Source organism: Zeus faber (genome assembly GCF_960531495.2).
Source record: "Zeus faber genome assembly, chromosome: 19".
Classification (NCBI taxonomy): domain Eukaryota; kingdom Metazoa; phylum Chordata; class Actinopteri; order Zeiformes; family Zeidae; genus Zeus; species Zeus faber.
In genome coordinates this window covers 12985566-13003138 of record NC_137206.1, presented here as the reverse complement: position 1 = coordinate 13003138, position 17573 = coordinate 12985566, and the positions used below count along the sequence as shown (strand labels likewise).

At 45.9% G+C, this 17573-nt stretch overlaps 1 protein-coding gene across 1 annotated transcript in view; it reads left to right on the top strand.

Moving 5' to 3' along the window:
- The window catches only part of mpp7a (MAGUK p55 scaffold protein 7a), a gene marked incomplete at its 5' end in the record, with an annotated part of 96171 nt that overhangs the window by 61248 nt on the left and 17350 nt on the right, over positions 1 to 17573 (top strand). Inside the window, one exon of the mRNA XM_080019913.1 lies at positions 11231 to 11401. Coding sequence (XP_079876039.1) covers positions 11231 to 11401 — 171 coding nt within the window. The remainder of the gene's footprint in view (positions 1 to 11230; positions 11402 to 17573) is intronic.

Genomic DNA, 17573 nt, shown 5'->3' with positions numbered 1-17573 from the left:
AAATAAAAAAAAGTTTTGCCTTGAACCTGCCTCTTTCAGGGAAGACAAGGAACAAAATAAAAAGTCCTCTGTGATTGTTTCTGACTGCTTTTGTGGCTGTACCCATTACCTCCAGAAGTGATCTGGAGGCATCTCCCTCAGCTGAGGTGCATTTTTGAAATAAGCAGTAAGTGCTCGAGCCTCCCGAACCGGAGACCATAGACGGATGTTTTGCCTTTTTGATTTTACCCATTCTTGCGGTGGGAACACACAAAGGGACGGAAGCGCCGTTAAGTGCCTCCGAATGTCCTCCAAATCCACTGCATCTCTCACACATGATCAAACACGGTAGGCACACACCCAGCTATCAGACATATGCACATTCACAGCGGCACAGAAATATTCAAGCAAAAATAGATGTATTACCCTTTTCAAAAGCGACTGTAAGTATGTGCGTATCCCCTCCCTTAACACAACGTGAACCATTTTAAGAATGTTGTCTATTTCACTCTCACTTCAGCATCTTGGTTCCGGCTTTTCAAAAACTCAGTGCAGTGTACATTAACATTAAGTAGCAAATATAAGCTTGATGGATCTGAATATGTTTTTCTCTGTAAAGTGGCGGCCGATGTACCAAAGACATGCATCACGCACTGTGTGTCGCTAGGTAACGATACATACACGCCGTGCTTCCCCGATAGAAACTGTAGATTGTGATCATCTCGTACTTGTAGTAATTGCATTAGTAAAATAATGGTTTTTAGTGTAAGTAACAACATTAGTGATCAGCTTATGTAGTACCAGTAGAAATAATAGTAACATTGGGCGTTTTCGCACTGCAGGAACTTTTTCATAGTTCTAAGATCTTTTTGAGGAACCGTCCCTTTTTTTGTGTCCGCACTGCAGGAAGACGCAACGTTCGTAGTTCTTAGAACACCGTTTTGAAGGACTTTTTTAGCTCCTACTTCAGGGCAGGGACTAACCGACACAAGAGGTACCTTCAGTGCGTAAGTGCACGGAGATCGGTCCAGACGTAAGCCCACGGTCCCTCGCACTGGGGACAGTCCGCCCGGTCGAGTCGCAACACTCTGGGTGGGGACAGGCCCACGTACACTCCATGGATATAAAAAATAACAAAAATAAAAACCAAGTGCCTCACGAACAAACTTTTAAATTACGTCTTGTAGATCTAATGAGTGACGATTCAGCTACTGCATTGCTTATTTCTCGCCTCAAATTTGTTCAGAAACCGATTTTGGTGGACTGATATGGTGATATGAGTGAAAGTTAGAGTAAATAGAACACGAAAAACGGACACACTGAAGGGCCGTTGGCTGACTTCACTTCAGAGTTCCAGTGCAGTGCAAATGCTACTAGAAAAAAAGCCCTTGAAGATATCTAGATCTCGGAGGACCTCCCCAGTGCCAAGTTCCCCTCAGGGAGTCCCCAGAACTGTTCAGTGCGAAAACGCCTACACTTTTATGGTCGAATGAAATGGTTTGATGTTCTTTGAAAAAAAAAATACTCATCTCTGTAATTACAATATAGAATACCTTATTATTCTGGTTCTGATAGCTAATTATTTGCCAAATTCAAACTGACTCATGAGAAATCAGGACATTAACTTTTTTATCTTGTCATTCCTTTCTTTGTTCCTTTGCTTTTCAAAGATGATGTGGCAGTTGACTTTGGTAGGTCTCTTTCTCTTATTCTGTCACCCCCTTTGTAAATTTGTTCTCCTTTAAATCCATTATTTTGTTTCTAACTTCAATTCATGTCCATCCTGTGTGTCTACCGCACTCACAGCTGAGGAGTTTGAAGGTACCACATGCCTAACTGACCTATGCTTTGCAAAATGGCTAGAATTGTGCCGATAGGCCCTGGATAGGCCCTCTGCAACATGCAGTGAAACCATTTGTTGTAGCTCAATATCCAGGGCTCAGGAATTTAGCACTTATCTGCTTCCCTCCGTCCTCTTTTCTGCATCTCTCATAAAAAAAGTCTCCATCAAACCTTAACTGGGGTATAGATCCATCCCTTCACACTCACCTCCCCCCATAGCCAATCAAGTCTAACCAGCTAATTCATACTCACTAATACTGACAATTATTAGAACAACCATATGCAGTGGCTACCTGGAGCAGTCCACTCATGCACATACTTTATTAATCTACAAAACCTGATTAATGCTAACCAAAACATGCCTGTCTTGGGTATCTGACCTGTCGGTGTTACTTTCTTTCAACAGTTAGAGAGAGAAATAAAAAAAAGAAAACAACAATAAAAACCCTACCACTCCATCCTTTCAGTTAACACTACGATCTGTGCCGGTCTATTGTTGCCATGTCTACCTGTGCTCTTTAACATGATGATGTGCCCTTCTTGGTTTCTGTTGTCTCCCTGTCGCTCTCTCGCCATCGTCAGAGGAGGCTGACTCTAGTAGCGGATTCCACCTAGGTGAGAGTTGTTGCCTTCTTCTGTCCCCATCTTCCTTCGTCCCGTCATCTCCTGCAGTAGCCGTGTCATTGTTTATTTTGTCGAGAAGACAGTGTTTGACATGAAGCTAGATCACCTGTGCCCATTCACTGTTCCTTCAACCTCAATTCTGGACTTCTTTTTTTTAATAGACTAGTATTCTAGGGCCCTTGGCATGCTATGACATATGATTTCTGAAAATTTATGACCAAACACGATACTCCTCCTTTGCTTTGTCATTGTCACAGCATACTTTATGTCCAGACCGTTTAAGAATGATTTATGTGCGCTCGGACTCCCATATCGAAACCCAAAGAGCAGTTCTCTTGCAGTACCCAGGCCTATCATATGTTATTTGTATTCCTATCTTTGTCAGTGTAAGTTCACTGGCTGGACATGTCATGGATTTATAGAATGTAGTTGTTATCCTGTTCTGCCTCTGCTGTGGGTCTAAAGCCATCTTTGAGAATGGCTCTGGATGGATTTGCCTCGGAGGAACAGCTTGTTTTCCACGCTTTGTTCTGGAGGTACGGCCGAAGCCCAGAAACGTTGATGTGGTCCCGGTCTGACCTAATGGCAATTACCAGGGCCCGCTCTGTTTCTCGCAGTTCTTTCTAAAGCTGCTGCTGCTTCCAAGTGACTGCTTTATGTAGAACGTGTTCCTTGTCGTATTTTTATTGCCACTGTCATTTTATGAACAAATCATAAGGCAGAGTATCTTTTGGGGGACCACAGGCTGTGACTGCTACACACAGAAATCTCTTTTTTGCGCTTTCTCTTTTTCTGTCCTTCTCCCGCAGTTTCTGGCCTTCTTAATCTTCTCTCTTTGCCTTGAGGTCAGAAGACAGACTGGCCTCAGGTCACTCCCTCCACACTGTTTTTGGACTCCATATTTCACAGCAGATCCGATGCTGGCTGAAATTTGAAAGAACAGACTTTGAACCGTGTCTGCCAAGCCCAATCGAGATCACCCAATGTGGGTGATCTCTGCAAAACAGTTTTTTTTTTGTTTTTGCTTTTCTCATGGCTTCCTCCAGTTCAGGGTTTGTACTCATTGTCGCTGCTCTGTCCATGAGATCATTGACCTAAACAGTCCCTCTCTTCCTCTAAACCCGCAAATGTTCCTCAAGACTAGGCCGAGACTGAGTTTTCTTGCAGCCCAGCACAGTTTTAGCTGAAACGACAGTACCTGTATAAGAAGAACAAACTCTGTAGTTCTAATAACATTTATAAAATTGTACTTGCGGCTTGTGGCTGTTGTGGAAATATGATTTAGAGTTGGACCGGCCCTAATAGTTGGAAACCCCAGCACCTACAAATGCATTTTCAATATTACCAAGGTTTCAAGGGGAACTAGAGTAGGCGTTAGGAGGGAGTAAGCAGTTGTCTACCCTGGACTTTGGATAGTTTTCCCTCCATACCTCTGTCAGTGATGCAACGTCTATGACATCCCTTGCCAAGAATGGCTCTCCAGCACCATTTGGCCGGGAATGGGGATGCGCACAGAGATGCTGGTTGATTTTGGATCCAGCAGATCGGAATGTAGAACCAAGCTTAGGTGAAAGACTACGTGCCAAGATGCCTTTTCAGCGGCCCTATCCAGACAGAAGCATTGGTCCAGAGGATTAAAGAGATTATAGAGCAATGCTGATGCTCAGAGCCTATTCCTTTTTCTGGTGAAATGCTCAGAGACAGGTTTTCCCTGGCCCTAATAGGAGAAACCCTACACTGTGCTTGGGATTTTGGACGCCTACGCACTGTGACACCTCACGTTGCTATCATAAACATAAATACACTGGAAGCGCAAAGCCCCACACCGAACATCCACTGAGGAAGACAAACAAATAGTTAGATGGATGGAAAGAAATTCCAAAACTGTTGAAGAACGGGGGGCTGGGAAAGCCATCAACCCCTCGCAATCCAATTACAGCTGAGTTGTGGAAAAATGGCAATGTGTTATAAACTATGATAAACACACCATTTCCACTTGCACCATTTAAAAATTGTATTTCACCTGCCTGCAGGTTCACTGATTTTTGGTTTGGGTGATCCAACAAAAAGGGCACAGATTGAGCCTTAAATTGCAGATTTTTTTTTTGGAATTATATTTGTTTCGTTGGATTTCCAAAAACTAGCCCCTGTCAGATAGGCAATAGGCAAACATTTTACTTTGGCTTGCTGTGGCTTTGTCTTAGAGCCTCTTCTCTTTTCTGGCTGGACATGGAATTGATGAGACAAACAGTGAAGTGAGCATTTCGGCTTAGTGCTCCTGGCAGCTCTCTGGCCCCTGTTGGCACATTAATAGAGGTTGCAAAGGATTGCAGTCGTGGTAGGCCAAAAAAGTGTTTGCGTATGTACCTATTTGTCATTCTATCCAGTTGTTTCTTTCTCACCAAGACTTTGGGCATCAGACAGTGTTAAAATACGAGACATTCCAGAGCCCGAAGAGCTGTGGAATAATATGTAAGGGGAAAAACAAATAGACCACGACACAAATGGATCACTTGCGACCAGCGGGTTTTGTGCACAGCTCCATGGTTTAAGACAGTAACACTTGAGTCCAGCACTACTTTCCAGATGCAGCGAGGCGGGCCACAGAAACTTCTGCCATAATGGGTTATCCCCAGATATCTTTTAACAAATTCATCACCATGGACGGTTACACGCACATATTTCAAATGTCATTAAAAAACATTTCTCTTTAGCTTTCTTTTTTTTTTTTTTTCTTCTTCTTTTTTTTTTGGGGCTAAATACAGTTTAACTAAATTTCCTAGCGTTCATTCTTGGAAAGAAAATATTTCCATTTAGAACAGTGAAGCATGCTATCGCATATGGAATCTCTGACCTGTGATCCCATAAGCATTCATAAGCATACCGATTAGCTCCAGGCGGTGAAGTTTCAACCGGAAGAAGGCGTTTGTTGTTGAAGTTGGATGCCTGACTCGAGCGTCTCTAAGGCACCGTCTTGGAAGCCATTTTACTACCCATAATGCTTTTTACAGAGGCCTTTTTAGCTGTGATATCTGGAAGGTCTCTGCCAATAGGTACATTTGAAGGACACACCTGTCTGAATACACCCACACACCTCATTTCTCTTCTTCCTGTCCTCCTTTACTCCTCTCGCCTCACTTATCGGCGTTACTGAACTTTAATGGAGGATGAAGAGGAGGTTTCCCGACGGATGTAGTGGCTTCAGGGAAGTATTGTGGCCCACCGTGACATTGCTGTTAATCTCAGAAAGCTATCACATGTGTATGTGTGGTTTCTCTTGTATGGTGAATACCCTCATTAGAAGTGATTAAGTGATTCACAGATTCAGACATATTCATGTAATGTTGTGAAAAATTCAGCCACAAAAAGTCTTTGTCTGCAAAGTCGGGCTTGTATTACTGTTGGTGTTTTGGCCCTTTTTCCTTCTATCGTGGTATTAATGGCTGACAGCGTGGAAAACCTCGTCGTCCTCCTCAGCCTCCTACCAAGCGCCTTCCTCATCCCTTCCAACCAAGCTAGACCGAAAGCGACTCACACGCGGCATAATGGGCACGCATAATAAGGCCTCGAGAGTCGGTAATGCTTCCCATATTGGGCGCCCGCAAGCGGGGCTAAGTGTTGCAGCACTAAACCGCAGTGCGCGCCGTCGAACGGAGGGCAAAATGCTCACTTCATCTACGGCTGCCATGCCCACTTAATTCCAGAGATGTCGTCTCCATTAGTCATGAGGAGTGTGGGCCCTGGTCAGGAGAGCCTGGATGGCACTGGAGCTGTCAGCACGGTCTCCTATAGTTAGGGCCCGCAGCTTCAGACCCGGGAGCCCCCACTCCACCGGGGCCCCAGTGCAGATGTGCGTTTCTGAGGGCGCTTTTTTTTTTTGTTTTTTTCCTCCTTATTAGCTTCACCAATCCTCGCTCAGTGTACTCAGCACAAAATGAAGTTTGATTATCGAGGAAAATGGCAGTCATTTCATTATCCGTTATCCATTATCCATTATTTCACAGTCCATTGTCATCTCATTGATCAACTGCGCGTGACGTCTGGAAGACGTGACCTCCACATTGTTCTCAGGCTTCTCTGTTTTCAGACGCCTCGAGGCAGATGCGTGCTGTGAATTATTTTCCTTTTTTTGCTTTCTTTACATTCTTCCCCGAGGAGCCATCTGTTTTATACTACGCACAGTGGTGCCCCTAGCTGTACGTAGAATACGCAAACTGTGTACCCAGTCGTCCAAGGGAAATTTGAAATTTACAACCACATATGTTCAGAAAATATGCAATCTTTCAAATGAAACTTCATCCCCATTCGCACTGGACTAGTACAACCTTGGGACGCCTCTTGACTTGTAATAATTGCGGAGGTCATTGGCGATCCGCATCCCACGTGAATCTTAGTGGTGTAACGGGACGTAGTTGATCCATGGTCCATACGGGCCGCCCCCCCACAGTTCGGCACGCATGTGAACCGCGGATCAATTGCAAATTTGACCGTCATTGTGAAAAACAGTTTTACTGCCACTGTTACTTTTTAAAGTAAAAATTCCATAAATCTCATTTTACTCTGAAGCGCAATGATTGGTTCACAGTACGTCGCGCTGCGTTGCTGCTACTTTACGAAATACCGTGAAGCCAATGCCGCTGCTCGTGTCTGCTCGTCCGCCATATTGAAGCGGTCAAAATCCGCCATTAAACAACACATGAACATACAATGTGTATTGAGAGATGCAGACTTCTCTACAAAATCTTCTGTAAATCGCTTGATTCTGAACCGATTTTCATGAAATTTAGTTTGTTATAAATGTGAGAAATTGATACTGGAATTAAATTCAGTGACTGGTGGCAGATCTAATCATATTTTTAAATTCACTACCATGGAGGAAGGACGTAGTAGGAAAGTAGGTATCATGCCTGCCTCATATTGCATTTAAGTGTAACAATTGAGCATTGAATACTTTATGTATGTTAAGATTTTATTTAAACATTGGACATATTACATGATTTTCATTTAAGGTCATGGGCAAAAGTTACCCACTGTCCGTGTTTTACAGAACAAATGGTAAGCACAGTTATAATTGTCTCCATTACATTTTTAATTTTTTTTTTTTTTTGCCAATCCAATCCAAAATTATCCGATCCATGACTCAAAACTGTGATACAATCCGAAGCATGAGTTTTGTGATACGTTGCATCCCAAGTGAATTTTCCTGTGTCAGTGATTTGTAAAGTAAAAAATCCACCCCAACTACTGTATTTCACCCACAAATTCATCATATAAATGAAACATAAGTTTATGTGCCATTTGAGTCAGCATCTTGTGTAATTTGAGAGTATCGTTTTTTTTGTTTTTTTCACTTTTCCAGGACTTATTTCAACTACTAATGGTAGAGAATAAGAGTGGAACAGTTACAGTGGAAGTCATACTGTTTTTGGCACGGATTTTGTCAATAAACCACACATTCAATTTATTTTCATTTGAAACTTAATTGAGGCTTTTCAGATTAAGTTTTGTGTCCCCACAATTCTGAAATCAACTGCAGCAAATATATGTTTGTATATCATACACCAACTCTCTCATGGGTCTGCATGCCTCCAGAAAGAATCCTGCGGAGAAACCCATCTTCACACATTTATCTGTTCTGGTTTTTGTAAGGTGGTGCATCGTTATACTTTTCGCTGCAGTTCTTCTATTTACACACAATGATTTCGCTTTCAGGTCGGCATCCGAGGGGGCCGCTTGTAGTTGGTGCAGGCCTGAGGGTTCTTTATTTTGCACACATGCAGAATTTCCGACATGGTCCTCAGATATTATCATACTGGAAAATGGGCTTGCCTGGGCACTCGCAACGCCCATGCAATTGTGTGTGTTTGTCGTGCCAATTTTTTGTTTACAGTTTTAACTGCTCATCTTTTTTCCATTTTTAGTCAACTTTTTCATGTTTGGCTTTAACGAGAAAATCCACAGTTTGAGTGGGTGTGTGAAGTTTCAAACTGCAATACCAACAATTAGCCCGTCATAGCCTGCTGCATATCAGTAGGAGGGGGGTTAGTGTGCGGGACCCCAGAAAGGACATTTCAGCCTCCAATACCAAGATTCACTTCACTGTACACAGTACCGCCCACTGCACCAAACTTTCAAGGCAGGGAAACCCCGAGTTCGAATCGACGCTCGACAAACATCAGTTTGACCTCCTACATTGTTCCTAGAGGTGTCGGGTGTCCCGCTACCACACATATCTAACGTTCCTTTTCCACCAGTCACCCCTGCTCTTGGAAAACCTTGTGTCAGGGCTAGACTGTGCAAACACGTAGCTGTTCCAGCATAGCTGAGGTTTTCATGAGTTTCAGCCTCCGTTGAACGAGGGCCTGAATCTCTCCTTAATTCTGGATGGAGTTAATTTCCATCCCTCCACTCTTATTCTGCCTCCCCATCAGTGAAGTGGAGATGAGATGACGTGGTGCTGGTGGAGGCAGGGAGCGGTGGGTTGAGGGTACGGGGGACTTGTGGGTGGATGCAGCCGGGCTCCTATTTATTTAGCCATTGGCAGCGAGAGGGGAGGAGAACGCATTATTTAGAAGGAGTCATCCAGGAGGGTTTAAGTGATTGTGAAGGGCCCCCGGATTACCGGGCCCCCGTCAACCCAGAAATGGCGATCTGTATTGACTGGCTGTGCTGAACGCAGTAATGAAATGCCAGTCTTCAGGCTCCCCAAACGAAACCAGAAGAGATCCCCCCCACCTTCCAGCCAAGCAGAGAAAATGAAACACTGCCAATGCTCAAAGACCGCTCTAAAAATAAAATGTATCATACCTCATACTTCAACATGCAAACAGTTATTAGCTAATTTTGCCCTCCTATGAATCTAACCATGGCAACGTTCGAGGGCTGAGGCTAGAAGTCAATACAAAGTCGAGGAGTTTTCACTTGAATCGAAAGTGTGTTTGTTTATTGTAGCGGCGTCATTGGTTTTTGTCACAGTGTATGGTACATATTTATGCCTCGGGGGAGAATAATAAGCAGCCAAGCGGTTTGTGTTTTCCACTGTGCAGCAGAGGTTAATACTCGCTGGGTGGGGGTGGGGGATGCTGAATGAGTGGATTCACCACAAGAGAAATGGCACAGACAACATAAGCCACAACTTGCCCACAATGGAACAAAGTCTACCCTAAATGTTCAGTGTAACACAATATCTGGTACTTGGAGGCACGTGTGCACTTGTGGATAACAGTGTATACACACCAAAACACACACACACACACACACACACACACACACACACACACACACACACACACACACAGACACACACACACATAAACATAGACATGCTTATATATTATTATTCTACTCCAGTGACTTACGGTGTGTTTCATTTTGTAACTCAGCGTAGGTCCTGTTGCTCTGTCTCCTCATTATTTTTGGAAAACAGCGAGCGTAGCGGAATGTAGATGCTCTCTCTCTCTCTCTCTCTCTCTCTCTCTCTCCCTCTCTCTCTCTCTTTTTGTCTTTGCTGCACATCTGCACAGAACGGTCCAGCGGTTTGAGTGTGTTGTGGAAAGAATTAAGAGAACAGGGATCAGAAGCCCCAGAACCCCCCCCCCCCACACACAACACACACACACTCACACACATACACACTTTCTTTCTCCATCATTCCGTCGGTCCATCATTCTGACTTATTCTTACTTGCATCATACCCTTCGTTAAGCCCGGTTTTTGAAAAATGAAAGGAGGAATTTGACAAAGCATAAAAAAGACCCATAGCCCTGTGCAGGAATCAGATACTAAATGCCATCAGTCTTTTTCTGGCGGGGCAGGGGAGGAGGGGTGTTAAGGGACAGCTGTGGTGAGTATCACAATTCAGCTGAAGGGTGCGCTTCTGTGTCTCTTTTGATATCGCCGCAACACTCCAACGCGGCAATCTGACCACACGCACCTGCAAAATAGCTAAACGCCAAACAAGAGTGAAATTGTTTCCCGACGGTCAAGTCAAGCTGACAGCCGTGAAGCCGCACGTCAGTATGTCTCTGTTCCGTGGAATTACATGGAAGAAACTCCTTTTCTCATCTGCCTCTTGATGAAACCTCTTCATGAAGAGCAGAGCAGAGTGGAGAAGTCGAAGTCCCAGTTTTTCAAACGGGCCGATCAAAGACGAAATCCGCCGCGAGTCACAGGAAAACTCTCCTCGTTCTTTTTTTTGACTGCGCCTCGGAGCGTGAACGTCTTCTGTAGCGTTGTCTTTTTGGCCCTTGGCAATGGACACGACAGCCGTACGAACCACGAGACAGAAATGTGTTACATGTTGCTACGGGGGGATATGAACAATGGGTCTGAGAGTGTGTTCCAGGGAAACACTACAGCAAAAACATCAGGCTGTAGCTCTTCCACCTACAGCAGAGATAGCGTGAAAGACATAAAGCGAAGCGGTCGGAATACGTACGAGGGATCAGACGTCAAGCGTTGGACGCCTTTGCCAAGATGGCCGTAAATTGTAAAGCACAGCTGTGGGCCTGTGAGCGAACTATATGGCAGGGTTGGAATTCATTTGGCAGACAAACACACACACACACACACACACACACACACACACACACACACACACACACACACACACACACACAACCACAGACACACACACACACGCCTACAGGCTAGACGTTCCTACTATATGCAACATTATACACAGACGCCCAGTCCCAAACATTGTCTTCTGTCTTCATCTGTGATAAATCAATGCCTTCCCCTCTCTCTCTCTCTCTCTCTCTTTCTCCTTTGTCCCGATCCGCAGCCGGATTCCGCAGGAGCTTCCGTCTGAGCCGGAGGAATAAGAAAACCAACAAGTCCATGTACGAGTGCAAGAAGAGCGAGATCTACGACACGGCCGACGTGCCCACGTACGAGGAAGTCACCCCCTACCGCCGACAGAGCGGAGCCAGGCACAGGCTCGTGGTTCTAGTGGGTGAGTGGGGCTGTGTGTTTGAGGGGTGGGGGTACGAGCTTTTAGGCGAGGCCTCAACTGGACTTGAAAATGCTTCATTTTTAAAGAAAATATTGTTTTTCAATTTCCAAACCTCACCTTTTGCTGTACCTCACACTGTGATGACTGCAATGGTCCGAGAAAGCAGGCGTCTCACACACACGCATGCACATACACACACACACACACACACAAACACACACACACACACACTGCTCTCACTGTGTGCGGTCAGACCTCAGCGCCCGTTAAATTTGGCACAGCGGAGGCTGTAGATTTCAATGTAGAGCCGCCCAGTATGGTGACATGAAATGGGCTTGGTGACTCAAGAGTTTTCAGGATATGCCAGACGGCTCGAAAGCCTTGCCCTCCCCAGAAACCCCAAATCTCCCCCGATGACTTCAAACAACTTTTAACACCTTGCCTGAAAAGATGGCTCAGACCTCGTATTATTCAGCCACGTATTCAGCGCTTTCATCCGTGGCACCTTGCCCTCTGTGTTCTCTTAATCTAATTCTTAATGTTAGCACTCACCTTCGGAGTTGGGCCGCGTATTCCAAACCCTTCCGAAGAGATTTACTACGTGCCGCGGTCTTGAAATTAATTGAGCGGTTTCTCGTTCTGTGTTTGTGGTTGAGGGAGGAGCGTGGACATTGAGCAGTGGAACGACGTGCCTGGCCAGGTGCAGCGGAGACCGATACGGAGGCTGAAGGCTTCCACTGCTCCAATTTTTAGGTCCAGCAAATTCCAGCAAGCTCCACAATTTCCATTTTAGGGTTGTTTGTATCAGAAATGTTGAGAGCGTCAGCGGCACAAATGGAGAGAATTGCATACCCTTTGCTCCAACCGCCCCCACCACCACCCCTCACCCCTAATCAAGCCTCCCGACGTATTTCCATCCGGAGGAGTGAGATACACTCAGGCAATAAGCAACTCAATGAACTGGTCTGAATTTCTATTTCTATTCTCGACGCCAGTGGTTCTCAATGGGGGTCCTACAAGAGGTTCCAGGGGGTCCCCAGCAATTATGATTAATTATGATTAATAGTCGGACTTCACCGGTATTTCATTTACAAGACGTAAGCACCTTGAGAGAATGTACAAAATTGCTTTTTTACACATAGTTTCACTTTTATCCCCTCTAACTACAGTATAGACGGGTGTGGAAGTTTGGACTTAATCATATCTAATCATACAAATCTTCGCAGATTGGGGTCCCAGAGACAAAATCGTATCAAATGGTCTCCTTTGCCTAATGCGTGTCAAACTGAGGGTCCTTGATTTGGAAAAAGGTTGGAAATCTCGAATGCTCGATGCCGCAGATGTTTCAGCAGACTTGAGTGAGTTTCAATCTCGGTGCCTGACCTCAGCAAACTACTCTTTCACTCTCTCTCTCTCTCTCTCTCTCTCTCTCTCTCTATTTTTCTTACTCTCCATCCATCTTCCTCTCTCATTCATGCTGCTCTCTAACAAGTTGAGCTGCCGTGGTATTTCCTTGAGCAAGCCTTGTTTGGTTGGAAACGTCACAGAGAGCATGGATTTTATCAGATGTGTGTTGCTAATTAGCGAAGCCCATTTGCGTGCCAGCTTGTCACGCCGAACGCCGGCGCCCCTGTCCCGTTCCAACCCAGCGTCACCCCGTCGCACTAACATAAATATTTTCAATTAAACTCCAGAATTTTCGTCGACAGCCTGTGGACAATTTCACACCTAACGAAGCGGAAGGGCCGAGGACAGGTCTGCTTTATGTTTCTCCAACTTCCCCCCAGTCCTCTTTCCATCCTCAGGGTCTCACTGGGGTTTTTTTTATGGGTGAAAGTCCTTTCTCTCCCGTTTTCCCTTTTTCTTGGCCCCCCTGTCTTCGGCGTGTCTATCTTTCTCGGTCTCCTTCACTCAGCCTCTGTCTGTGGATGTTCTGCATTCATGGTTCCACGACACCAAGTCCGACCCCTGGAGCTCTTTCAGTGGCGGTCTTCGGAAGGGTCCATGAGCTTGTGGGTTTTTCCACACGGGGCGCACCTTCCTGTGCTTAGTTTGGCCTTGGACCCTACGCTTTTTCCATAACCCCTCCTGAAACATGACACATTCTTCTGGTTGTTCCTACAGCAGACGCCCCCCCCCAAAGCTTTTCTCAGGAGTGCCGAATCGGCGTGAGCTCATTAATGTAGACGAGCAGGTCAGTAATAGTAATCACAAATTAAACTTTCAAGAGATTCAAGAGGTTTATTCATCATATACATACTTTCATACATACGTATATGCAGTGACATGTCTTTGCAACGCACCCGGAGATTATGCACAATAGTTACTAAACCGAACATAACAGCTAACCTAATTCCGAGCTAACTAACTGAAACTAACTGATTCCTAAAATGTAATGCAGTTAGTGAATAGAATAATATAAAGAAAAATAAAATAAGACTCAAAAAGATAATACAAAGTGGGGGTACAAAATAGAAGGAAACAGAGTTATGTATATGGTATAGGCTATTTGTATATACAGATATATGCAGTATACAGTGTACAGTATACAACAGTACAACACAGCAATACAGTAAGCAATCTCAGTGTTTTTTGTTAGGACCCCTGGTGAGTTCAGCGTTGGCAGTCCTTATGGCTTGCGGGAAGAAACTCTGTCTCAGTATCTCTGTTCTCGCTGTGTGACTGCGGAGGCGCTTGCCCAACCGCAGCAGCTGAAACAATAGGTTGTTGGGGTGATGAGGATCCTTCATGATCCTGTGGGCTCTGCTACTACACCTCCTGGTGTATAAGACCTGCAGGGAGGGGAGCGTAGTTCCAGTGGTACGTTCAGCTAAACGCACCACTGTCTGCAGGGCCCGCCAGTCCTGAGCAGTACAGTTCCCAAACCAGACAGTGATGTTGCCTGTCAGGATGCTCTCCACTGCTTCAGAGTAGAAGGACTTGAGGATCCTCACCGAGACCCTGAATTTCTTTAGCTGCCTAAGGTGATAAAGATGCTGCCTCGCCTTTCTCACCAGAGTGTCTGTTTGTAAAGTCCATGTTAAATCCTCTGTGATGTGGACTCCCAGGTACTTGAAACTGCTCACCCTGTCGACAGGTTGTAATCCCCTCCTAATGTCCACAATCAGCTCTTTAGTTTTGCTGACGTTCAGGAGTAGGCTGTTGTCCTGGCACCAGAGTGACAGGTCAGCCAACTCCTTATGATAGGCCTTCTCATCGCCGTCGGTGATCAGGCCCACCACAACGGTGTCGTCAGCAAACTTGATGATGGTGTTGGAGAAGGATCTGGCCACACAGTCATGTGTGTACAACATGTACACTGGGGGGCTGAGGACACAGCCCTGGGGGGGATCCTGTGTTTAGGGTGAGGGAGCTGGACATGTACCTCCCCACCCTAACCACCTGGGGCGGAGCTGAGAGGAAGTCCACGATCCAGGCACACAGCCGAGTGCTCAATCCTAGCTCCCGCAGCTTGACAGCCAGTCTGGTGGGGACTATGGTATTAAAAGCTGAACCATAGTCGATGAACAGCAATCTCACATAGGCCTCCTTCCGGCCATCCAGGTGCATGAGCGTGGTGTGCAGTACCTGGGAGACCTCATCGACTGTGGATCTGTTCGGCCGGTACGTGAACTGCAGCAGGTCCAAGGTGCGGGGGAGAGAGCCGCAGATTTAATCCTTAATCAGCCTCTCGAAGCACTTCATGACCACCGGGGTGAGGGCCACTGGACGGTAGTCATTCAGGCAGAGCTGGAGAGGTGATCTTTGGGACAGGAATGACGGTGGACCTCTTGAAGCAGGACGGGACCACCGACTCGGCCAGTGAGGCATTGAATATCCCAGTGAACACCGGGGCTAACTGGTTAGCACAGGTCTTCAGTACTCGCCCCGCTTTCCTGGTGTTCACATTGCATCAGAGTCCACCTGACGTCAAGCTCCGACAGTGAGAGTGCGCGCTCATCCCCAGCAAGTAACTCCAATTAGCTGGCGGTGTTGTTGCTGTTGTTGCAGTTCATTGGCTAGGGAGGTGTCCACACTCGTGGCTGGGGAGAAGCTGCTGCTGTAGGATCGTAATAGTTCGCAGCCCCTGCCACAAGCGTTTGGTGTCCCGTTGCTCCATGTGTCGCTCCACTCTGTCCCTATACATCCGTTTAGTGTCCTTCACTGCCCTCCGCAGGACTGTTGTCGTAAGCAGCCGTGCGAGCATCCAGAGTGCCGCGGATGGATTTATCGTCCCACGGTTTCTGGTTCAGAAATATCCGAACTTTCACCGTGGGGAACGGTGCTATCCGCTAACATAGCTATAATGCGCGTAGTTACTTCCGTAAATTTGCTGACGTCACTGGAACTTGATTGGAATATGTCACAGTCTACGTCAGTAAGAGTGTCCTGAAGCGCGGCCTCTGATTGGTCTGACTACCGGCTTTACATCCCTCGTTACTACCGTTCCATGCGTGATGCGCGGCTCGGAAACAGGAAGTTACGAAATAGGAGAATGATCCGATTTCCTGAAAGCAGCGAGCAAGACGGTCTTGGATCCATTCTTGTACGGTGTGTAGCAGTGGTCCAAAGTTCTATCTCCCCTGGTAGCACACTTGATGTGTTGATGGAAATTAGGCAGAACTTTTTTAAGGTTTGTCGCTTTGTTGGGCCTGTAAGTCCCCAGTCACCACCACAGCCGCGTCGGGATGTTTGTTCTGAAGTCCGCACAACACATCATCTAGGTCCGATAGTGCTGTGTCAATGTTTACTTGCGGTGGAATATAAAGCGCTGTAACAATGATTGTGCTGAATTCCCGGGGGAGGTAGAATGGACGGCATGAGATGGTCAGCTGTTCCAGGTTTGGCAAGCAGGAGCGTGAGGGAGTCTTTGTTGTTGTTGGAACACCAGCGGCTGTTTATCATGAGGCAGGACGCCTCCACAGGTTTATCATGAGGCAGACGCCTCCACAGTTGAATTTCGCCGACCTCTCTCGACGCGGAACACGGAGAAGGACTAGGCTGGACGAATGTCTTCATCATCCAGGCACCAGTGGATACAGTCATGTCTCCCGTCAGGCAGAGGACACAACAGTTTCTCGTATCCCATTGGAATATTATCCTCACTTTGAAGGTCATCCATCCTTGTTCTCCATGTACCTGGACATTAGCAAGAATGATGCTTGGCGGAGAATGGACGGTAAGTTTTGCATCCTCATTCTGACCTGAATGCCGCCACGTTTACCGCAGTGCCTGTGGAACAGCGCCCTCCATTGTTGTTGTTGCTGTTTATTGTTGTTGTTTGAGAGCGTTGGTGCGTAAAATTTCCCAAGTCCCAAAGTTGATCTTCCAGGGAAATGTTTATATCCACGAGTGCATTGCGGCCGTCTATCCCCACTTGGAAGTAGCCCTGTGCGCGAGGGATCGCTTTGGAAAAAAAAATAAAAATCAAGATCCTTATCTGTTTTCTGTACCCTCTCTCTAAATCCAAGGGCCAATGTAAATATAATTTTTACATATGCATAGTTTGACCCAAAACCGCTTATGTTTTTTGAAGGAGATATTGATTATTTGAGCAGACAAAAACGATCGGCTGATATCCACATGAGCCCATACTGGAGCTGGAGGTCAATCCTGGTTTTAACCAAAACCTGACAGACCCAACTTACATTAAGGTGAGGGATTTTGGCATGCATCATTCAAACACTGCAACACTTTAAATTATTTCAGCTACCTGAGTGAGTCAAAACGGTTTTGATGTGGTCTACAAAGTTATGTTCGACTCATTGGAAAGATTTCCTCCAGTACAGCCTTACTAGCCACATGTGTATGTAGGGGCTATAGTCAGCATGTTTAGTTGGAATATTTTTATTAACAAAAAGTGGACCCTCTGTATTTCATATCTCCTTATTTTTTTTAAGCATACTATTAACTGAATTATGGTTATTCTATAAAAGCCATTGAGATTGTTATATTTTGAATATAACATAACTGCTTGCATGGTTTACCCCCGTCTGACCCCCCGGCTGTGGGCACATATATGATTGCCTCCTAAATGCCGGTGATACTCTCAGCCTCGCCCCACAGTGATACTCCGTCTCAACCCCCTGTTAGTGAGGCAGGCCGGGCAGGGGTTGAGGCCAAGGGTCGAGGCAGACCAACTTGAGGCCTCGCGTACCTCAGCGCTAAGTGC